The 23,459-nt window shown below is 36.8% G+C and overlaps 1 protein-coding gene across 1 annotated transcript in view; it reads left to right on the forward strand.

The window, feature by feature from the left end:
* The window catches only part of NPAS3 (neuronal PAS domain protein 3), a 627,665-nt gene that overhangs the window by 558,724 nt on the left and 45,482 nt on the right, over positions 1 to 23,459 (forward strand). Inside the window, exon 7 of the mRNA XM_009993852.1 lies at positions 12,407 to 12,525. Within this exon, the coding sequence (XP_009992154.1) occupies positions 12,407 to 12,525 (119 nt within the window). The remainder of the gene's footprint in view (positions 1 to 12,406; positions 12,526 to 23,459) is intronic.

Consider the following 23,459-nt stretch of genomic DNA (forward strand, 5'->3'; position numbering starts at 1 on the left):
TTGTATTTTGCTTTGTCTTGGCACTCTAGTAAAGCAATGAACCTTGTTAAAATACATATTTTTATCTATTGAAAGGAATGCATATGAATATACTTTTCTTATTTCAAACTGAAATAATCTGCAGTGGTACTCTTCAAGGACAGAAGGGTTAGCTGGCACACAGGTGGGAGAAAACTTGCTCATTAGGGGAGGTTTGTTATATGGTAACATGTAATTAGGGTAATGGTCACAGCTTGTGTGACAGCAAACACTCTGGCAGTTGTTTGATTGCTGTCTGGGTCAGGAGATCAGCTTTTTCTACAAGATGTATCCACGTTAGTGTGTTAGTGAACAGGTTAGAAAGCAAATTACAGCTGCTTTTCTTAGGCATTTTACTGTCGAGGCTCATTGGTTTGTTGGTTTGGTTTTTTTTACTGTACATCAGTAGTAATGTAGCTTCTGAAGACTTCATGTGACAGGTTAGGCATTTTATCATTTGAGTAAACAGTAATCATGGTGTGAAGAAAGTGGGGCACTGGAGATTTTTCCCATTCTTTGAGAATTCCATTCTTCCTTTTTAGTTTGCTCCAAGGGCTCTTTGGGGATACATATATTAAGCCCTTTAAATAGTTTATAATAAATCTTTGTCTCAGGCTGATTCTGACAGTTTTTAAAAGAACCTTTTAAGAGAGAATCCTCAATCATTTGTTAATCCATGGGGTGATCTTCAGACTTGGAGGAAAAAGACACAGTGTAAGCTTCCAGGGCTGTGAAAACACAATGTAGAAAAATTTAACACAGAATAACTCAAGAAACACTGTACCATGGTAATTTCACCAATCATAACATGTCCTGTCTGTGTTAAATGATCACTCTCACAAGTTACGCAGTTTGCAGATACTTCGGGTAGGAAAGTGGGCCAACAAAAAAATGGAAGAGCAATTATTATTATTGATCATCTTATTCCTGCTTTCTTGGGTTTGGCTTCATTTCACTTAGAAGGGTCGTTGTGGGAAAAAGAAGTCATAGTTTCCATTATTAACATAAAGCAAACAAACAGAAGCAACATTCCTTCTGTTAAGTGTTTACTATTCAGGCCTTGTGACAAATCTGCCAAAATACCTGCACTGTGTGCTGATTTTTAAAATGCTGTTTCCTGTGTAATATGACAGATTTTGATTGTGTCTGTCAAAAAACTTCTCAACTCCACGCTGCAAAATAAATAAATAAAGGGGAAAGATAATAAAGGTAGGATGTCCAGTTCATTTTACATTTGGTTTCACCAAATAATTTGAGTGCATTGTTTCCTAAGAATAATGCATGGCTGCAGCACACTTGAACTGCTGTTAGGTATTTGTTTTTAGCAGTCTCAAGTCTATCATTTTTGGAGATACCTCTTCTCAGCTTTCTTTGAATTTCAGTGGCATAGTGCTTTTTCACTATTTAGGCATTTTTGTAAATTCTGCTTAAGCAAAGGAATCTATAAATGCTAACTAATCTGTGTAAGAAGCATCTCAGTGTATCTTAGGAATGTTGCTGCCCTATTTTAATTAAATATGCTACTCTGAGGAGAAAATACTGTAACAGGAACAGGGAAAGGGATGCTAATAAGAGACAAAGCTATAGAGAAGCCTGGATAGTTGGACATCTTACCAGCTGAGTAGTACATCCCAATAGCATCAGCTACCTGCCATGCCAGCTGTGCTAGCAAAATGCTCAGTGGCAGCAGGTTTAGCAGCCTGCTTGGTTCTGCTTAGCCTGGACAGGGTCATGGAGTTTCTGTATGACAGATGAGAGGGAACAGTTTGCACAGCAAATTTTGTGATGATGGAAATGTTAGTAACACTGAAATAAATTTAGATGCACAGCACTGAGGACCTAAGTGTGTTCATGTTTGAGTATACTTCTATTCACAGGATATTTTAAAGAGGTACTTGTTTAGGGCAAGGGATGTGAAAAGCATATATTGCTTAATTTTTTTCCATTATTCTTTTTCTTGAAAAATAACAATGTTACTGACACTGGCTTTTGACATGGATAGTTAGAATCTGTTTGAGTGTATGAAATTATATATTTTCCGACATTTAAAAACTGTTTATTGACTGTCTTCTGAACTATGAATCACAGAATCCTCATGGTTGGAAAGGACCTCTAAGATCACCAAGCTGGAGAAAGTAGTTCCTAATGTACATTATAGCAGGACTTTGTACACATCCTGCAAAATCTGCAGCATTCTCTTTATCGCCCAAAGATTCTGCATACTATCGTGACACTTGGCACCATACCTATTGCCACTGTCTGGTAATGAAGTTATCTGTGAGCCAAACATTAAGCTCAGTGGGGAAAATGTTCTTCTCACCAATTATATTAATTTTCCTTTGACAACCTATTTTTCACTATTATTTAACCATTCTAAATTAGCTAGAAAGTTGTTTTAGAAATAAAATTATTTCTTGCCCTCCATGCTTCAAAATATTTCTAAAATACCAGTTTGCCTTTGACACACCAATACGCATCCAGATAAGGTTCAGACTTGGAAAAGGGAGCCACTTGGTAGAACCTGTATGTCTGAAATCCAAAGAACAAAATACAAACCTGTTTACAGTTTAAAGTAGTTGTTCAAAGATGAACAGATACTTGCTGTGCTTGAAAAAAAGAGGTCAAACGATGCCACCGTCTTTCCACCCTATTTTTTTTTTTTGCCATTTCCAGTGTGTGAACAGAAAGTGGTAGATCAGATGGTCCTCTGTGTTTATTGATGCTAAACCAGGAAGCTTTTGCCATTAGTGACCATCAGTCTGTGTTTGCACATGTGTGCTTGCTGGGTTTAAGCATATGCCCAGTAGCTACATAGTTTTCTCAAAGGTTATTCAGCAAGGTTACACAATTTGTGCAAAGTGATCTTTTGGCAGGATTCTATACACATTGATACAGCAATCCAGAAGATACTAGCAACCAGTTACTGCCCCTTGGTTAGGCTTCATGGAAGATTCATGTATATAAAATAGTGTATTAAAGTAAACTTACAAAAGCAAAGAGCAATCACTGCAAATGTAATTTTTTCTTCCTCTTTGGGATTCTAATTTTAAAAGCATTAAAGAAGACAGCTGCTCATGCTGTGATATGCGCTAAACAGCCTGAAGGATGGAAAAAAATATATTTGTAGCTCATAATAACTATTGACCTTTCTGATACACAATGTTCTCTGTGTTAGCTATTCTGTTCTATCAACAGTGAAGATTGAACATGACTTTTTAATAGAAAACATGGAGTTTCAAGCTGCTTTCACAAAGGTGTTTATGTATTGTTATTTTGTATTGTAGTACAAAGACTGAGTCCTGATGCCCTTTGTCTGACATCATGTATGTCATAAAAAAACCCCACTGTTACTGACTGTTTTATAGGAGGAATTGGCTCATAACCATTTTATAGTTGTGATAAAAGTATTGCTCCACTAGATCCAGAACACAGGTACTGAAAACAGAATCCCCTGAAAATCCCAGCAGCACAGAAGGTATTTTCTGAAGAAATAGATTCCTCAAGTGTCTCTGTTTATGGGGGTGTTCCACTAAGATTTGACAAGCTTTTTGCATTTATACTCCTTGTTCCTTAGCATCCACAGGCTGCTTCATAATAGCTTTTGCTGGATGTCATGTGCTCTCAAGGACTATCTTTATGATACGCTCTTTTTTTTTTTTTTTTTTTTTTTTTTTTTTTTTTATTTTTTCTCCTGCTTAGTGGCAAAGTACAGAAACATCCACTAGCAACAGCTTGACTTTGACACTTGTGTATGTTTCCCCACAGTGGGATCGTCCAAACATTGACTGAGCAGCATGAGGTAACTCGGCTGCTCTTCTTTCCCTCAGGGAAAAGCTTCATCAAAAAGCACCTCCCATTTGGCATATGAAAAACTGGAAAGCAACCTATTTATTGTGCTTTTTAAGCCCAAGCAGGCTGGCAGTGTTAGGCAACATCAGAAGGGACTTTTTAATGTTTGTTGGAGATTTTTTTTATACCATGTGCTGGGAAGGAACTTTAGTGGGCCATTATTGGCAGCTCTGAACCACAGTTATTTTCACAGCTATACTCTGGAGTGTCAGTTAATGATTCACAAGTTGCGAGGCAAGAGCAGAAAACTAGCAAGAGAGAAAAAACACCCACAGTTGATCCTCCTAGTGCATGAACAAGAGGGACAGTATCAGTATTTAATGTTTTGTGCTGAAACAAAATGCTGAAAATAGTTTATAGGAAGGTGTGCAGTAAGGATAATGATTATTTCACTCACACAAACCAGCCACATCTCAAGAGATGTAGCATCTAGCCCTGTATTCCTCATGGGCTGGTAAAGCCGTTGGAGAATTCAGTAAAGTTTTTACCCTCATAACTAGTCAGGGTCCTTATTTTATTCTGCTGTTTCCTCATTTTGCAGTTTCTTTCCTCCATACCCATTCCTCACAAGAGGACAGATATGCTATTACTTATGATCATGTACTGTCCTAACAGCAGGACCTGTCCTAGCCATTTGATGTGGTGTTCTGCTTCAAATTTAATTAGAATTGCTGCAATGCAAGTGAACAGTAAGGAAATGATATCACTGTGCTAATTTTCTTTGAGGCTGTCAGCCTCACATTCATGGATGTTACTGACCTCACATGAAACCAAGCCGACAGGTCAGCTCAGATTATTTATTCCGTTACTTAAAATAAATTACCTTTAAATGTAAAATTGTAGAAGCAAGTTTGAGCTTCATATGCAGTATGGTTTATGTACCACTCACTCACTAGTCTGTAACACCTCTTTGTGAGGTGTTCCAGTGTATTGGATGAACATGGATACATTTGCAAGTGTTTAGATAATGGATTGAAGCCCAACAGACTGTAACATTTCAAAATATTTTTTCAAAGTTTTGTACTATGGTTCGTTCTGTTAATAGCAAAACTTTATTATGTTGTTTACAAACAGGCAAAAAAAGATCTGTGTATTTCATAGATTTGTTGTAGGATCTGTCTTTCAGTGTTATAGGAGTAACAAAAATTCATAGCTTCATCCTGGCAACACTTTCTTTATAGCTCTATCCTGGCACCTAACTCATTCTATGTTTCGCCAGATATAAATAATTCTGTGGGTAAAGTTTACATGGGAAGTAAATTGCATATGTTGGGAAATAACTGCATGATAAGACGTCTTTCTAGACTAGAAGAAGAAGAAATAAAAGGAGATGCAGAAGCATAAGAAAAGGAAGCTTTGAGAGACATTAAATAAAGTAATACTTCTTAGTCCAATAAAGAGTAGTTCAGATTACTTTGGTTCCATAAGGATAATAGAACATTCAGAAATTCTGTATAATATTGGGGAAAGCCTATTTAATGAGTTTGTACTTTAGTTTGCTCTGCATAGCTACAGCCAGTACATGGGTCTGGTCTGGATTAAAGAACAGGTAAGATCATTATTTGTAACACTAAATGATAACTTTCCAAAGCATGACTAAATAAGCCAGATGCAGATGTAGTCTTTTGTATTCCTGAAATATACTGTGCACATAGTAGTGTTTACACTTATAAAACCTGCAAATTGAGCATTAACAATCACAGGCAAATAGAGTTTGCACATTAAAGTTGTGTTGTTTGTGTATATATATATATGTGGTAATTATGTGAAACTATAACTTTGCCAGTAATTGCATGCACAGTATTGCTTATGCATTGATAAAACCACAGTAAGCTCCTTTAGAAAAATCTGTCTTACTTTTGGGTGTGGTTAATGTTTAGTCTGGTGTATTTTGGGGAATACCACAAGCACATTGCAAAAGCTGCTGTAACGACATACACCAGACTGAATGTTAGCATGTACAACCAAAGCCCTAGGCAACAGGCCACACAGGGTGCTAGAAATTATAAAATAATGATTAGGAACTTGATCCAAGTCTTTTCATACTATTCCTACTTACTTAAATGGGACGAGTGGCTTATGTTTCCCAAAGGTAGAGGGCTTGTGCTCCTTGGGACACATTTGGCATCCATCAGCTGCTTCAGAAAGACTTGCTTCTTCTGGAGGTTCTGTGTGAAACTGCCATTGCTGTGCACATCTCAGACACTGTGAGGTAGCTCACAAGAACACTGTAAACCCATGTATGGGCTACTCAGTTAAGTCTTCGGTCACTTAGAATTCATCCCCAAAATGAAGGAACTGTTCTTCTTCATGCATTTCTAAGAGTTAGTCCCATTTAGTTTTATATATTTAAACATAGAAGTTTTCACTACTTCTTTGGAGGAAGTTTTCAACAAACCGGAAAGTCAGGATGAACTATGGAAATTCAAAATATTAACCACATTGTCTTGTGGCCAAACAGTTCAAGTCAACAGATTCCTGTTTAGTATCCAAGTTTTTGTAAAACCACAGGATATAAGGTGGATCAGATATTAAACATGTTCCCACACGTCTCTGGCTGTTGTATCTAAATTCCCTGCTACTTCACTGACTTGACTTCTGGCTGAATGCACATACTTTTATCACATTAAAAAAAAAAAAGGCTGTATATGTCTGACTTAGTCACTTGTTCTCCCAGTATGAAACATTCTTGACAGTGTACACCATCACATGTGGACCACAGCCTAGTAACTACATATCTTTATAATAAAAATCATCACACCTCTATATATGTATACATATATATAAATATTTAAATATTAATGAAATTATAAAATATCCTTAAATTATAAATAAAATTTAAAAATTAGGATTGTATATAATGACAACATAACCGAAACAATTTTAGATGCCAATTTATCTCATCAAATCTTGGATCTGTAAAATTTGAAGAGGTAAGAGAGAAAAACTAACAAACAAGAAAAAAAAACAACAAAAAAACGTTTGAAGAACCAGCTTTCAACAGAAGTCTGATAGGATTTAAGGTTTTTATGCCTTTGAGTTTCTAATAGCCTTATAGGTCATGAAAAGTGAATTGTCTTGGGGGTAGAATGACAAGAAAGAACAGTTTATTATCTTGTCTGAAAACATTACATAGCAATAAATTCTTTAAAGGAAGTCATCCTTTTTTTCCATTTCTTTTTGAAGAGCTGCCCTGAGTCTGCCCCTTTCAGTGAGGGCTCGGCTACAACCCAGCATTATTCCCCCTATGTAAAGAAAATAAGGGAATTAAGTCACCTTCTCACCATAAACCTGGCATCCAATGCTCAACTTCTTCAGCTTTTCACTAAGTAGCAAAACATGAATTTTAATAGTCTTACCAAGTTAGGTACAAGTACCATGAATTTCAGACCAAATCTGGTTATTCCAAATTCAAGTTACTGTTTTTTAAGTGGGACAGTTTACAGCCACAGCTCCTTTTAGAAGTAGTGTAGCCTCATCTTTGCCACGCACAATTTTAACTAAATAATTCAGGTAGTCCTTGATTTTGCAAGATGCTGAGTAAACCCTCAAGACCAAGAGTGCACCTATAGAGATTTTTAGCTCTGTGCTCATTGGTTGGTCTCCAGGTCAGCTGCCTGTCTGCATAAGTATGTCTAAGTGGTTCATTGGAATAATTCAAGAAACTTCGACACCTTTCTAGACCAAGCTTTAGCTTCCAGTACTTGCCTATGTTCAGCTTGCAATCAAACTGAACCCACTTCACTCAAAACCCGGCATTTGCACAAGTGCTAAGTATAATTTCATAGTAACTTGCACTTATTTGAAATAATTTGTCTTTCCTTGAAGCTTTGGATTTGTATTTGCTGGGCTAGTAGTTAGAAAAAATGTATCTTTTAGCTTGTAAAATGATCAAATTTGATCTGTAAGCTAGTGAGAGAGAATGACCTTGCAACAGTGCTTTTTTAAGAGGCACTTTTCTTAATAAAATCTCACTTTAAGAGGCAATAACATGAGACAAAGAGGGACAGTTAACTATTCAAGGTTAAATTTTCCTAGAAAGTCTTTTAATGTCTGATTGTAGCCAATTAACTGCACAGAACAAATAGAAACATTTACAAAGATGCATCCAGTCTGACTGAAATTGATAGATTTATATTACCTAATTATTCATCTGAACATAATGAATCTCAGTTGTTTAACTTCAAGAAAATGTGGAAAGAGGTTTACAAGTGTAAGAGATAACATGAGATGAGATCTCCCTTCTTATTATTTTGTATGTTCTTTCAAGGAAGAAAAATTAAAGCCACATGAAAACTTCTAAAATGCTATCAAATCCAGATTTTCCTGTATGCTAAACCATAAGCTTTTTTTCCCCACCAATCTCCTCAATTTCCTTGTTACTGTCTGTAGCATCTGATCCTCATAAGAATGAGAAGCCTATCACTTATCTGTTTGCATACAAAAAAAGCATTTTTTTCTTTTCCATTATTTTTAACGCCTATAAGGAAAAAAAAAAAAAAAAAAACAGAAGTTGGGGAAAATTTATTCAGGCTGCTTTGGTAGCATTTTGTTATTTAAGACATAAATCAAATCTGGAAGTTCTTCTTTCCTGAGGGACAAATAGTTTATCTGAATTTGAATGTGCTTGTGAATCAGTCATAGGGACAGTGCTTGTGCTTCTGCTGTGTAATAGCAATTATTTGCATTGTTTTCCACTGTTTTGCTCTGTAGCATTAAGGTAGTCAGGCTGCACACAGATGCAGAGTACATCTGCAGATTGCTGCAGGATCAGAACCATGGACCTCAGTCCTTCAGTTACATGCATGTTTATCAGTACACATTCCACTAACATCAGGAGAACTCTTCCAGCATGCAAATTTAAGCAATGCATGACTGGTTTGGGGGGCCTGGGCCCAGGATTGATTCCCAAGACAAAGTCCATTGAAGGATCAGAACTACAAGACTTGTTCACAGAGAAAAGCTTAGGAGGAGATAACTAAATCATTTTGTGAATTGGCCAGTAGTTCATACTACGTTGCCAGTTGGCTCTGTGGCTCTTAGTTAATATTTTAGCATTTATGACACTTCTGTACAGGTATAGTGAGCTGCAGCTTCAAGCCCTTTGAGATGGACAGTACATTCCTTGTGTCCAGAAATATCATGCTGCAGCAGCAGCTTTGAGAGTGGAAAGAGGTTTATTCCTTTAGTAATAACTGCTGAAGATATTTAAGGACACACAAAGGCAAGTGCTTTCCCAAGAGAGTACACAGTTATCTGTTTTGCAAAGACAATCCAGACTTACTTTTTATACTTCTGTGCCTGACAGTGTTAAGTGCTTTTATTCACACACAGCGAGTGATGACTTTTATCATATTATTAGAATTCTAAACTCTAGTTTAGAGTCTATAGTGCTTTTATTCACACACAGCAAGTGATGACTTTTATCATATTATTAGAATTCTAAACTCAGTTTCAGAGGTTTATAACTCAACAGTGGCTTAGACTCAGTAAATTCAGCCCAGGAGCACTATTTTTCAGTGGAAAAGACATCTTTAGTTACTCCACTATCAAGCAAAGCAGACCTTGCTTATTTCAGGCTTTTTTAAAGGTCTTAGATTACAAATAATAATTAAAAAAAAACCCTCTTGAAAAAATTAAATCCTCCAGAGTTTTATTCTGATGTTCTTTAGATTGCTAGCTTCCTTTGACATAATTGGAAAGAAAAAAGAAAAAAAAAAAGGCTCAGTGATAGGCATTTAAAATAAACTCCTGAGAACTCATAATGGACCATATTCTATATATTCCTGTGCAAATCTCACTGCCATCACTGGATGTGTTCTGTACACATCCTGTTTCTAAAATCCTGCATGCATAATCACCGTTAGCATTGTTACGGTATCTTCTATGGGTGGGTGCAACTCTGAATGCAGATTTGTGCTATCAGCCATAATGGTTTCCTCCTGAGAGAAATTCAGAAAGCTATTCATAAGCTGTTCTGGACTTTTAGGTAACTAATCCCATCTCACACATACGCTCTCCAGTACTTTTTGTTAAAGAAAATCAAGCACTCCTGGATACATATTTATATGACAGACACTGTTCCAGTCTATTGGATAAATTATATGCATTTTATAACATTCATTTACAGAGATATATATGTTTGTACATGTTATAGTAATGTATATATAAATAATGTTAAGCTTACGATAGAAGGTGACATAAGCCCAGAAAACATCAATGCCAGGTGTACTCAACTAGATGTTAGATGCTTTCCTGTCTTTCATGAAACTGTGTATGAAAGAGAAATTTTACTTTCAAATGCCTGGAAATGGTACATATGTATTACAGCCTGATAATTTTTTGAACATGAGATATTGCATATTTAATTAACACTACTTCTGTGTGCTTAGGTAATTACCATTAGAACACATGAGGACATGTACTTATTGCCTGTGCTAGAGCATAATGTACTGGACTACAACAACTACACTTGTTAAGCTGATTTTAGCATTTCTTCACACAGCAGGAAGCACCCATGCTGTGGTTTCTCAATGTACTCTTTAGCTACTGCACTGTAGAGTACTGTACAATAAAAATAATAATTAATTTTTATACTCATTTTACCAGTACTGCTGCTATGCTGGTGACCCTGCTTGCTATTTCAGGGTTCCAGTACGCTGAACCCTGAAACACCTATCTTTCATTTCAGAGTTTTATTTCTTATATGTTACTGCTGAACAGAGCTGAATTTTTTGAGGACACGTTTGTTACATAGATTGTGATGGCTTCACATTTGGTTCAGGTCCTCAGGGACCAGCACCAATAAATGTGAGAGAGACAACAGCAGAATGGCATACTTTCCCATTTCCACAAGGATGAAAAAAAAAATACTCTAAATTAAGTCTAACCTTAAATGTATAATCTGTCCTTGGGAGCAAAAGGAAAAAAAAAGATACAGCATCTTCAAGCTCTTGGCATCCCTTACGAGAAAAAAATTGGCTCTAAGGGTCTCTGATCTTGTGTTTTAGTAAAATAGAACTGCACGGCTGACTGACAGTTCTGATCTAAAGCATTTACGTTTAAGTTTTGATCTCTCTGCTTTTGATTAAAACTAATGAGCTCATTTAATTCAAAATGGGAATCTCTGATAAGAGAAATAAGGTTGATGTGATTGGATTAGAGGGGCAAATTAAACTCTTAGAGCAGAAGTTTGTGCTTATATAGTGTATTAAAAAGCTGTTGGCGTATTATGGCGTGTTAGATGATGAGAAAAATTTCATAGTAATTCATATTTAATCAGAAGAAATGAAAGTACTAAATATAACATGCCTCTGCTTTTCCCTCGAGTGATAAAGAGCTGTACATTTAAAATGACATCGAATTCATGCTGTCTAAAACACAAAAAAATCTTGAGAGACAGTAAAGAAAGGGGCACTGTTGTCAGTTATTTCATCACAATAGAGTTGAAATGTCACAAACACAAGACAATGTGACCACATTAAATCAAGGACAATTGGATGTAATCCTTAGCTCACAAACAAGTGCCTGTGTTTCTGTTGACTGCATAACATGCTTTTTTAATACTTGAATACTTTCTACTAGTAGTTTCTTCAAACAATAGCAGAATAAATAACTTTTTAAATTTAGTGTTAATTCCTCATTGAAACTGAAAGTTAGTCTCCAATACTGCTTGCTTGTTATAAGTTGCTCCAGAACTTTCCCATTAATAATGTTTTGGGGTGTATTTGATTATCAGGGCTGAAAATAGCGATAATAAAAATTGTATAGAGAATATCTCAGTGATGACTGGTGGTGTAGTCACGATTTTATCATGTTTTATGCTAAGAGTATTTGTTTACTATTTTAAATGGCTGCAGTTGAGGGAGTGAGAAGCACAGGTGAGCTTTTTAGTTTCAAGCTGCAAATATCTCTTCAATTGGACTGAAAAGGTATTTCCTTAGTGGCCATTTAGTCACCAATAATTAACAACTATGATGATTATGAAAATAATAATAAGTATAATAATAATGTGTCATGTCCGTGTTCATTTTTGCCGTCAGTCTACTCAGTACATTATTATTAATAATTAATACTTAGTAGTGGGGAAACAAAGGCATTCAGAACCAGTAGTGACTCACTGTAAGTATCACTGCAAGCAAAGAGTGGGGACAGGAATAAAAACCTGAAGAATTTTCAGCCTCTTACAGCAGACAGAACTGCTTCATCAGTGAGACTTTGCCTTTCACAAAGTACTGAGGAACTCCACAGTTCATGAAACAACGAATCATAACAAAATCGTGAAAGAAAGAGTTAATGAGACAAATCTCTGTTAAAAATTCTGTGGGAAAATAACTTGAAAATGAGACTGAGTATACATATATTTTTCAAATTTTTTTTGCTAAGTAAACATTTTCTAAATGAGGTAAATTGATTACAACACTCTTAGCATCCATCAGTCATTTATTTTTAGTGAGTTCAAGGATTGCACCTGAAAAATAGCTTAGAGGGGATGTATAAAATCTAAATTATGTGTATATGTATTTTTTCTGTTCCCTAGTGGAATCTACAAGCCCCAGTTTACTAACCACTGACAACACTCTAGAGCGCTCCTTTTTCATCCGAATGAAATCTACACTGACCAAGCGAGGAGTGCACATCAAATCGTCAGGATACAAGGTAAGGGTTGCACTGTAGCATGAAATACTGACATCTTTAAGTTATGTTGATCCATGTTTCAGGGACACGTTAGTAGACAAAGAAAGCAGCTTTCATGTTTTCAAATGTTTCATTCTTTTTGTTAAAGAATCATGAATACAATATTTCCAGCCTGAGGTGCTACACCTCCGTTAAATTGATGACTTACAGTCAACATTGATGATGACGACACGATAGCCTTCAAAAGAGCAACACATTTAGAGTAAAGTTATATTTTACCAAAAAGGGTGAGTCACAGTAACATCACTTTTCCATAGTGGAAAATTACTGCTCCTTTTGTTAGACTGCTAGTTGTCTTAGGGTTATGTTTTTTTCCCAGAGAGGTAGGATTTCTTTGTGCGGACAGTATGCTAGAGCTATTTAATTTTGCTCCTGTTCTGGCTGAAGGAAACAACAAGCCACAATGAGTGCTTTTCCACCATTTTTCTCTCACTGTCTGTCTGAGGGGCATCTGCTGCTGGGGATCATATTTGCTGGATTTCAGACTTTTAAGATATGAAAGTCTCTTATTCCTTATCAGCAGTAATCTCATTTTTCTTCAGTCATATATTGCTCATAGTGCCTGCAGCTATCAATGGTTTTTCAGTATACTAAAACCAGAAGGAATAGCACATTTTTAACACTGTCAACTTGTGCAATGAAATATGTCATCCATTAAGTACTATACAAGATACAAGAGTGGTGCAAGAAAGCGAGTCTGCAAATGTGTGTGCATTTAAAGAAGCTGTTTGTCAATGTTCATTTAAAAACTTTCAAAAACATTTTATTTTCTTTCTTCAGTTTTTTGAAGAAGATTTGGTGCAGCTTTGTAGTAAAATTCTCCAATTCACTTATCCCAAAAAATTCTCTGTGAATATAACATTGAGGTAGTCTACCCGAGAGTTAAAATCTGGTAGAAACGTCTTCTTTGCAAACAAACTGGGAGGACTGGGAGTCCTTCTGGTGCATAGTTTATGGGGCAAGATAATGAAAATTGTTCCTAATGGAAGTTTAGGTCTAAATCAGTAGTTTCTTAAAGTACCACAAACTTTGATCTATGTACTGCTTAATTATCAACACCTGAAAGAATGCACTTGGAACTTGTTCATGCTCACCAGTTTTCAGGTCTCAGAAGGTATCAAGACAAGGAATTGTACTGGCAGTCTCAAGAGGAGGAAGGCAAATGAATGAATGGGCAGTTCCCTGAAATAGTACAGTTTCATGATCATGTGTAGTCCATCCAGGGTAGACCAAAGTTAGATTGGCAGAGAACTTGCTTTTCTGGATATTTTCACTGCAATTATAATGGGACAAAATAGATAATTTGTCTGTGGATTTTGTAGTCTGACATTTTTTGTCAGATGAAGGTGAGAACAAAAGGAGGCCATGTGAGTGACTTTGTCATTCTCTCTTCTTGGACTACAGATACCTAGTGTTAGTCCAGCACCAGAATAGAACATAGCTAAAATGGGCTGGCTTCATGAGGTAGTTTTTTCACTCCTTAGAGTACAGTTTTTGAAATTCACAGTAGACCCTTCATTCAAAAGAAGGCCACAGTGATGTCTATTATATACATATAATTTCATTTCTCTTTTAGACTTGCTGATGCCTCATGGAAACACTGAAATCCATAACTGAGATGTCACAGAGCAGAATGAATTTTGAAAGATTAGATATATATTTTTAGCCAGCTTTTCCTTGACACAAAGAATAGATTATTTTTTTTTAAAAAGTATGATAGTCAACAAAACTGTCAGTAAATAAAACATTTGTTTCTTTCTAAATTTTTTCATGAGACATCAGCAAATCAGCATGAGTAAAATTGCATAAACAGTGCACAAGTCCTAGGCATGTGTAAATATAGAGGCGTAGTTCTTCTGCTTTTTTATGTTTTCAAGGATTTTGTAATTGAGAGTGTTTGGCTGAATTCAGCTGTGTCCAGCCATATGAATTGTACTTTGTCAGTTTTTCAAAAGCGTGGTTATTGGCACTCTATGTTCTATGGAAGGATAATTATCCACAGCCTCAATGAGCCCCAGAAAAATTGTGTATTCATTTTGCAAGAGTTGGATCACGTGAATGTCTTTTTAACCAAGTGTTAAGAACTGCTTTGTTTAAGCATCATTCTCAGTTGGTGTATTCGACAAGCATAATACAACTCAACTTCTATAGTGAATGGCACTCACAGTTTTAGGAATGTTACTAATAATTGATTTCTAGAAATCCAGTGCCAGAAAAAAACTTCTTGAATTTGTTCAGGTATATATTTTAGCAAAATTAAGAAAGATCCATGATACTTACAGATGTACAACTCAAATAAATTATCAAAGGGAAGAATAGTTACATAATACTGACAAAGGTCATGGGAATAGCTGGCCAAGTTCTGCATCAGAGGTCCCTGGAAGGCCTCCAGCACTTACCCAGGAAACACCATACCATCTGGGGTAATGTGCAGTGGAGTTCCCACAGGAAATCCAAGTAGAGCAGGCTGACTCTGGAACCACTGTCTCACACCTTCAGAATACAATAGAGCACTGAATTTTCTCTCTGCCAAAAGCAAGAGCTCCTGGCTGACAGCTTCCCTTGAGCTCTTATGTCATTGTGGGTGGATAATCCTCCTGAAGCAGCATACAAACATTCATCAAGAAGAGTGGTGGTGGGAACTCCGTATCTTTTGTCAGTCAGGTTTAACTCTGTCAAAGGTACTCAGCTGCTCATGGATTCAGTACTCTACCCGTGATGACATTTTTCATCTTTGTGATGTGGTTGTGTCTTGTTTCAAACTCTTACTGAGCTCAGAACCACGTCTTCATATTTTCCCTCCTTTGCACGCTGCTGATGAATGTTTTTCTGTATAGCAAATGATTGAGGTGGTCCACAAAATGCTTAGCCAATTTTCAGAATGAGTGATCCCTGCCTCAGGAAAATCACATAAAATTGAATACAGTCAGAGAATGAGACTGATTAATCATTTGGGTTGATCTAGTCAGGACTAATTTTCTGTCAAAAGAAATGTAGGAACAAAACCCACACTGATGGACTTGCATATATGTATACCTCAAAGAGGCTCTGTTCCAGACCATTCTGACATGACATGAACTGTGTTTATAGTCCCTTCCTGGGCTGATTTAATTAGTTCTGAATTATACCTAAAGATGGAGGTAATGGCCTTTTTTCCATGAATGATATTGCCTTGAAAGTCTGAAATGGGAAGGTGGTTACATGATTAATCCTAACTCTCTCCTTCCATTTCATTGTTTCCCAGCACCCTCCTTTAATCTGATTTTCCCTATTCATAATAGTCTTATGCTCAGAGCTTGTAGGAAAAGAGTTTACATACAGTGCTAGGGAACTATTCAGTTTTCAGTGAGTAAATCTATAATCTTAAAAAAAGTCAAATAAAATGTAGTCAGCTGATAAAAAACATTACAAACAAATAACAAGGAAAAAAATGGTAATTCCATTCATTGCAAGACTCAGAATGTATTACCATTACAGCTGCTGCCTAAGATACATAATGCAGAGACTTACTGTTATTCTGTCCTAAAAATATATCAAATCTTACTTTTAAAATTTTTTTTCATCAATAAAATATAGTTTTTAACTTCATTTGGATTTTTGTTGTCTCCCTTCTGTCTCCCTTTTTGAGGGTTACAATTCTGCCCACTTAGTTGTCCCACCTTCAATGTTTTAATTGTCGTACTTTCTCAGATGTATCAAAGGTAATTTTAATCAAATTCTACTTTGTTCAAGTCCCGCGATACATTTCCTGCTACCCTGTATCATGCTGTTACTGTTTTGTCACATTTACTTTCATGTTAGGTTGTGCTAGGATTTTTTGTTCAGACTTTTAGGGGTTGACACTGGTCTCTTGAACAAAGCATGATTAATGGGATGAAGAAGTAGTCAAAGTATCAAACATCATCAGAGCCAGCAGTTGATGGTAGTTTCAGCTCGTTAGCTCATTAGGCATGTTAGGAAATATCTATGCATATTCCTCTGCTGTTTTATGTAGTTGCCCTCTCATGATAAGCTATTACAGAGTTGGATAAACAAACATGAGGAGATTCCCTTGTACTTTCATCATCACTGTGGCAATCTCTGAATTTGGTATAACCAACATCTCTTGTCTCTTGCAGTCAACCTTCTTGGTGATCCATCAGCACAGTTAAGGACATCTTAAGTAATCTGTCAGGCTCTACCTCCCTACCTGGAGCAGAACTTTCTGTCTGCTGTGCTACCTAGGTGCTTGCTTAGGCTTATTCGGTGTCAAAAAGAAATAGTCTCCATGTCATTAAAACATCAAAGTCATTGAGGTCAGAAGGCAACAAGTGCCACAAAAATTATCAGAAGGCTGGAGCCACCTCCCTTATGCAGACAGGCTGAAGGAGTTGGGGTGGTTCAGCCTGAAAAAGAGAAGACTCTGGGGGAACCCTATAGTGGCCTTCCAATACTAGAATGGGGTGTATAGGAAGGCTGGGGAAGAGCTGTTCATAAGGGCATGTAATGAAAGGACAAGTGGTAATGGTTTTAAGCTAGAAAAGGGTAGATTTAGATTGGGCATTAGGAAAAAGTTATTTAATATGAGAGTGGTGGATCACTGGAATGGGTTGCCTAAAGAGGTAGTGGGAGCCCCATCCCTGGAGACATTCAAGGTCAGACTTTGTGGGGCTCTGAGCAATCTGTTCTAGTGTGAGATGTCCCTGCTTATTGTAGGGTGTTGGACTAGAAGGCCTTTATAGGTCCCATCCAAACCAAAACATTGTCTGATTCTATAATTCTGTGAGTCACTGCAGACTCTTCAGCAACTGGAAGTAAATATAGGAGCTATCGTGCGCTGAGCAAAATGTTACTTTCAACCTAGACTTCTGAGGCCATATTATTGAGAAAAGAAATATTTGCTAGGTTACTCAGGTATTTCTGCTTTGAAGTGAAACCTTGGTGTCTTTGGAAAGTGCCTTGAGATTATGGAAAAGCACATACATCATCTTTGGAGCTGAATGACATGAACTTTGTTTCAGCTATTTGTGATTTTCAGGCATTCTGAAATTCCTTAATATGTAGTAGAATTGTTAGCACTAGAGCACTCAGTACAACTGTAAACCCTGCAATGCTGTTTTACAGAATCACAGCTCTTACTGATGTCAAGACCAGGTATTTACACCTCTTTTTCTCTCTGGTGTTCTTCATGCACAAGAGAACTGTGGAAAGTAGGCAAGCTTAAACAAACAGACTAAATTGCAGTGAATGGAGCAAAGTTATCTTCATTATCTATTAAATGACAGAGGACTGTTAAACCTAGCAGCATAATCTGAGGTACCAGTGGACATACTGCATAAAAATAAGCAAATTGCTTTTAAAGAAAAATAAATTGATTCAGCATGTTTAGCTTAGAAATTTTGATGGTTTTTTGCACATTTAATGTCTGCATTTCAGTAATGGAGGATTCAAATTTGGTTAGCTATGCCTCACACATCGATTTCTGCATATTTAAATATTTTAAATAGTGTTTAAAACTCCATAAAAGTGTTTTCACATATTAGTCTTTGCAGTCTACATTAATTAATCTATCCGTTTTATGCAATGGTGTCTTTCTATCAACTTGCTTAAAATGAAACATTTTCTGAGACTGTGCTCTCAGATTCTGCATATAAAGTCATAAAACTAGAATTCTTTGAATGCCAGTTTTGGAAGATGTAAATCTAAATTTATTTTGGAAATTTCATTTCCGTCACAGTTCTATTATCAGCCTTTTTCCTGCTTTTATTCACAATTTAAAATTAATATATTTATTATTTCTTTTTTAGAAGAACTTGCAGAGTTGGGCAAGATTTGTAAATCTCAGTTCTGCACTTGAAGTAAGTGCAGTTTTTGGCAGACTTCAGATTCATTAATCCAAGAAGGCAAGAGAGCAAAAAACTCTGTTAGAGAGGCAAAATTATGCCACCTTGTGATACCATTCTCCTGATTCAATCCAAAATTGAAAGGTTTGTTTCCCATCTAAATAAAAGATTCACCTGGAATTCAGAAGATGTCCCTATTCCATCATCACTTTAAGGAACCAACATATCATGGGCTTGCCAAGCACAGAGCAGAAGACCACCTTCCATTTTAGGAGACTGGGAAAGAGGAAGAAATAGAAGGCAGCTGTTGGATTTTTTTTTTTGCATAATAGCCTAATTATTAGTTCATATCTCAGATGTGGGCTATGTTAGTGTCAGATTTAATTTGCTCCTCAGCCTGAGGGAATTCACATATCCCACTTTCCAGCTTGGCCTAAATTTTTTTTTTTTCTCTTCTAGTATTTTCCCCCATTAAAGTCTTTTCCGTCAAGCATTTTACTCTGTCCCAGAAAGGTATCCTGACCTTTCTCTGTAGGAAGAAAGAAAACTGCAGAATTTAGTATTTCATCACATGGTTACTGCCACACCTCCTTAATTGAGTGAAGGAGTAACAACATTGGGAAGCATTATGTGAAGAGTTTTCTAAATGTCAGCACATGGATTCCCCAGACTTTTCAGCACTGGGAAGACTTAAAGGTAATTTGTCAGAGAGAAAGAACTGATCGAGAATTCATCCATGTAAATCGATGACCTTTAGTCAAAAGGAAGTCTCTTAGCTAGTAAAGATGCAGCATTACTTACAAAAGAACAAAATACTAATGGGCCAATCTGAGTGTTATGAAGTATCTACTTGTAGATATAAAGATACAGTTCAAGAAAAGATGGTCTGCAACAGGATTAAAAAGACTAGAATTCATTTTATGCCTGGCTGTAGAGCTGTGAGATTCTATTAGGAGAGTTGTCTGGAAAGCTTGCTTCACACTCAGCATCTAAATACATCAACCAATTTTTTCAAAGTGATGAGCAGCTACTAACTTCACCTTCTCAAAAAAACATTTTCTGGGCTGAGCATCTTTTAAACAGTATTTATAGCATTGTTCTACCATCTGGAGACATCAGTATGAGCTAGGCATTCATTATTGCAATCGCACTAATGAAACTAACCAGTTAGTATTACATAAATGGCCTTTTTGATAGCTATCTTAATTAAAAGAAAGATTTGAGCTTTGATCATTCCTCATGATGACTACAGCTGTAGTATTCCTGACACCTGTATCAGGATGTGTTTCTCCTCAAATATTGTCTTAAATGTTCCTATGGCTTCGGAGTTGAGATTTTGTTGCAGTGTGTTACAAAGTGTGTAAATGGGAAGTGCCAAACTGGATTCTGAAAGGGAAGAAAATATAAATGAGCAAACACAGATTACTTTCCACACAGTGCTCTGTGAAAAATCCAGCCCGAATTTGCTCTAGGACAGACAGATGCTGCTGCCAACATCTCTGCTCCACTTGGCTGTTCTGTAACTGCTGCCAGGGGATATTTTGCCCACCTCCTTTTCATAATGTAAATATTGTATTAGGTGTGCAAAATCAGTCACTAATAGTTTTTCAAATTGTCTCTACTACTTCCAAAAGTTCAAAGTTTTTGTCCAAAATATGATTAGAAAAAACAGTAAGTTTATACATTGAAAAAATGTAACTGACATTAAGCTGATGTAGGTAAGTACATCTTCTTGCTGTTCATAAGATATTTGAAGAAGGAGCATCATCTTTCCACTGTTATTTCCACACTTTATTTAAAGTGTGAAACAGCCAATGAAATTCAGAACTAAGATGAAACTGAATGGAAGTTTCTTCAACTTGCATTTCAGTGAATTTTGCATTTAAGAAATTTTTTTCTCAGTGTGTTTCTAATTGATCTGGTCACATGATGAGAGTAATAGCTGTTAAATGGGAAATACACATCTTGAGTTGGAGTATAATCCTGGCATCTTATGTAAACATGTATGTCTATTTAGCTTTTGCAGAACTGTGATGGTTTAACTAGAGAGAGAACACATTTTTGCAAGATAATATTTTCCACTGTTGCCTCTGCAAGGAAATATTTTCCTGAAAAATTGCATGAAAATTCTAAACAAAAATATCTTCTAGGAATAAAGTTGTTACATGTCTGTGGAACATACACTCAGACATTACATTCATTGCACTGTGATCTGTCACAGTCTGTATTAGTGGGCAAGCAGAAGTTCCTTTTGAATGTATTGTTAATGTGTAAGTAACAGAGGCACCAGGAAAAAGCATAGTTGTTGAACTCAAGGAAGTAAAGTTGTGGGTTATTGCCTGTCTCTGCATTCATTCCATAAAGGAAAAGTGACTGTGCACCTTCCCTTGAATAGCTCACATTTTACAGCTCATTTCACATACTAGCTACACAAGTTGGGTCCTTTTAATAGATTTTTTTACTATCATATGTTCTTTGAAACGTAAAAAAAGGTGAAAAAAATATTTTATGTCTGAATTACTTCCCTGTAAGTCTTCCTTCATCATGAATTCTTGTATTCAATAAATGCTGAAATGTTAGCTGCCCACAATTCATAAGGATCAGGCTGTTCCCATGTCCTGCTAAAGCTGAATCCTTTCAAAAGTTCCTTTCTCTCCTGCTCCCTACTCTTCATATCTTCTTAGTGGTATAATAACTGCATTAATTTATTTGTGTTGTGCAACAATGAGATAAACACTGGATTATGATTTCATCTCATCAGGAACTTGGAAGAGCATCTTTATGGGTCACTTTTTTAACCCATAATTCCCACACAGTTTTTAAACTTGCTTTTACTTTTGGTACATATTCTTACCTATGCAAAGCATTATGTTTTATTGGCTTTTTCCTGCTGCTTTATAATGTAATTTATATTAATGAATGTACTTTTGCAACCTTCCTCTGAGGCTGGAAAGTGCTGACATACTGAGAGATCAAGTAACTTGCCAAAGATAACTATGCCTGTCTGTGTCAGAGCCAACTGTGATTACATGCTGTACTTTATCCTCAGCCTTTCTTCCTAGCACATCAATATTGTCAAATCATTTCTGTGTTCCAGCACATCACACTTCATTTTCTCAGGCTGGTACTTCTTTTGTTTTGATCGTTGCCCTGAATAGGCAAATTGAGATGCCAATTAAAAAGTACTCAGATCAGATAGTGTGAAGTTTAACAGAACCTTCTCAGAAAACCCTGAAAAATATGAACTCCTCCTCTAAACTGGGTTAGCGCTGGCTGTAAAAGAGCTACTCCAAAACTCTTTTCCTTAGAAAGCAAAAGAAGTAATGTACCAGCAGAAAACCAGATTTTTGTCCCCCTTGAATTTAGCCCAGGAGAGGTCCCTGAGAGTGCTGTTCCCCCACCTGGTTGTGGGAGAGGAGCAGAGCTGGTGGCATCCAGCTTCTGGGCTGGCAGCTGGCTTGACTTATTGCAAACTTTGCCTTTCTTATTTCGAAACAAACTTTATCTAGAGACTTCTTTTTTTCAATTTGATTTATATTTTTCCATACCATATATTTCTCCTCCTTACCTCCAAGCTTTATTAACTAGTGTGTAGGAATACATGTAATAGCACATTTAAAAAATTATAGGGAATCATTATGCACTGTAGCTCTCAATATTTGGACCAAAGTGAAAGTCCTAGCAAATCAAAATGCCCCGTTCAGTTGTGCAGATAGTGCCATTTTTCAGCTGCTCTTCACGGACGTTCTCAATGAACGGGTGGTGGCATAAGGTTCAAGCCCGTCATTTACTCAAAAGCCCAAATTTTTCGATAAAAATTCCTCTGTACCCACTCATTTGATGGAATGGGATAACAAAGGCACAGTCAAACAAAAGTGCATATGCACTATCATGTGACCAAATTGGCCACTGTGCTTCTCTTTGAGTACAGTGTCCAGTTCTGGGACCCCAAACATAAGGACATGGAGCTGTTGGAGTGAGTCCAGAGAAGGGCCACAAATGTGATCTGAGGGCTGGAGCACCTCTCCTATGAAGACAGGCTGAGAGAGTTGGACTGGAGAAGAGAAGGTTCCAGGGATACCTTATAGCAGCCTTGCAGTACCTGACGGGGCCTACAGGAAACCTGGGGAGGGACTTGTACAAGGGCTTGTAGTGATGGGATGGAGGGGGGAGTAATGGTTTCAAATTGGAAGAGGGGAGATTTAGATTTGATATGAGGAAGAAAATCTTCATTGTGAGGATGGTGAGACACTGGCACAGGTTGTCCAGGGAAGTTGTGGATGCCCCCTCCCTGGAAGTGATCAAGGTCAGTTTGGATGGGGCTCTGAGCAACCTGGTATAGTGGGAGGTGTCCCATGGCTGAGTGGTCAGAACTCAATGATCTTTGAGGTCCCAAACCAACCCAAACTGTTCTGTGATTCTAAATGGTTAAGCATGCCTCTTGATTTGTCTGTTTAATGAGCTGATTCTTGCTGAAGGATGGCATTTGGTTGAGCTCATCTGCTTTACCCAATGGAGAAGGCAGAATATAGATGTTTTGTGAGAAGAGTTTCAGTTTCTCCTTTTTACAGCATCATTAGGAAGCCGTTGTTCTAATAATAATAATTCCCATTTGACATCATGGAGGTAAAAAGAAATCACTGCTGACATCAGAAATGAGGTGATATTTCAGCAGTATTATTTCACTGAAGATAAAATAGAAGCCTTTATTACTCCCAGTGCTTTTAAAGAAAGCTGAGCAAGGCTTATACTGACCCTGGGGCTTATATACCTTAATGCATCTATAACCAGCATGAAATAAGAAATTTTAATTGTTACTGCTACATTTTTGGCCATCCCTCCTTAGAATCAAGAATTTTGTGTCTACTTAAAGGAAAAAAATCAGTATCTGAGAATAAGCTTGGGAGAGCACAATTATCTTAATTTTCTCAATTGTTTAAAATTCATGCAAAAGACCCCAAACAAAAAAAACAACACCAAATGTATTACAACAAATGGTAATTTTCTTACAAACTCATACTGGAGCCTTAACTGGGAATCCACAGAGATTGCATAAAGGGGTCTGAGCTCTGA

This window comes from Chaetura pelagica, unplaced genomic scaffold (assembly GCF_000747805.2).
Source record: "Chaetura pelagica isolate M959 unplaced genomic scaffold, ChaPel_1.0 scaffold11, whole genome shotgun sequence".
Taxonomy (NCBI): Eukaryota; Metazoa; Chordata; class Aves; order Apodiformes; family Apodidae; genus Chaetura; species Chaetura pelagica.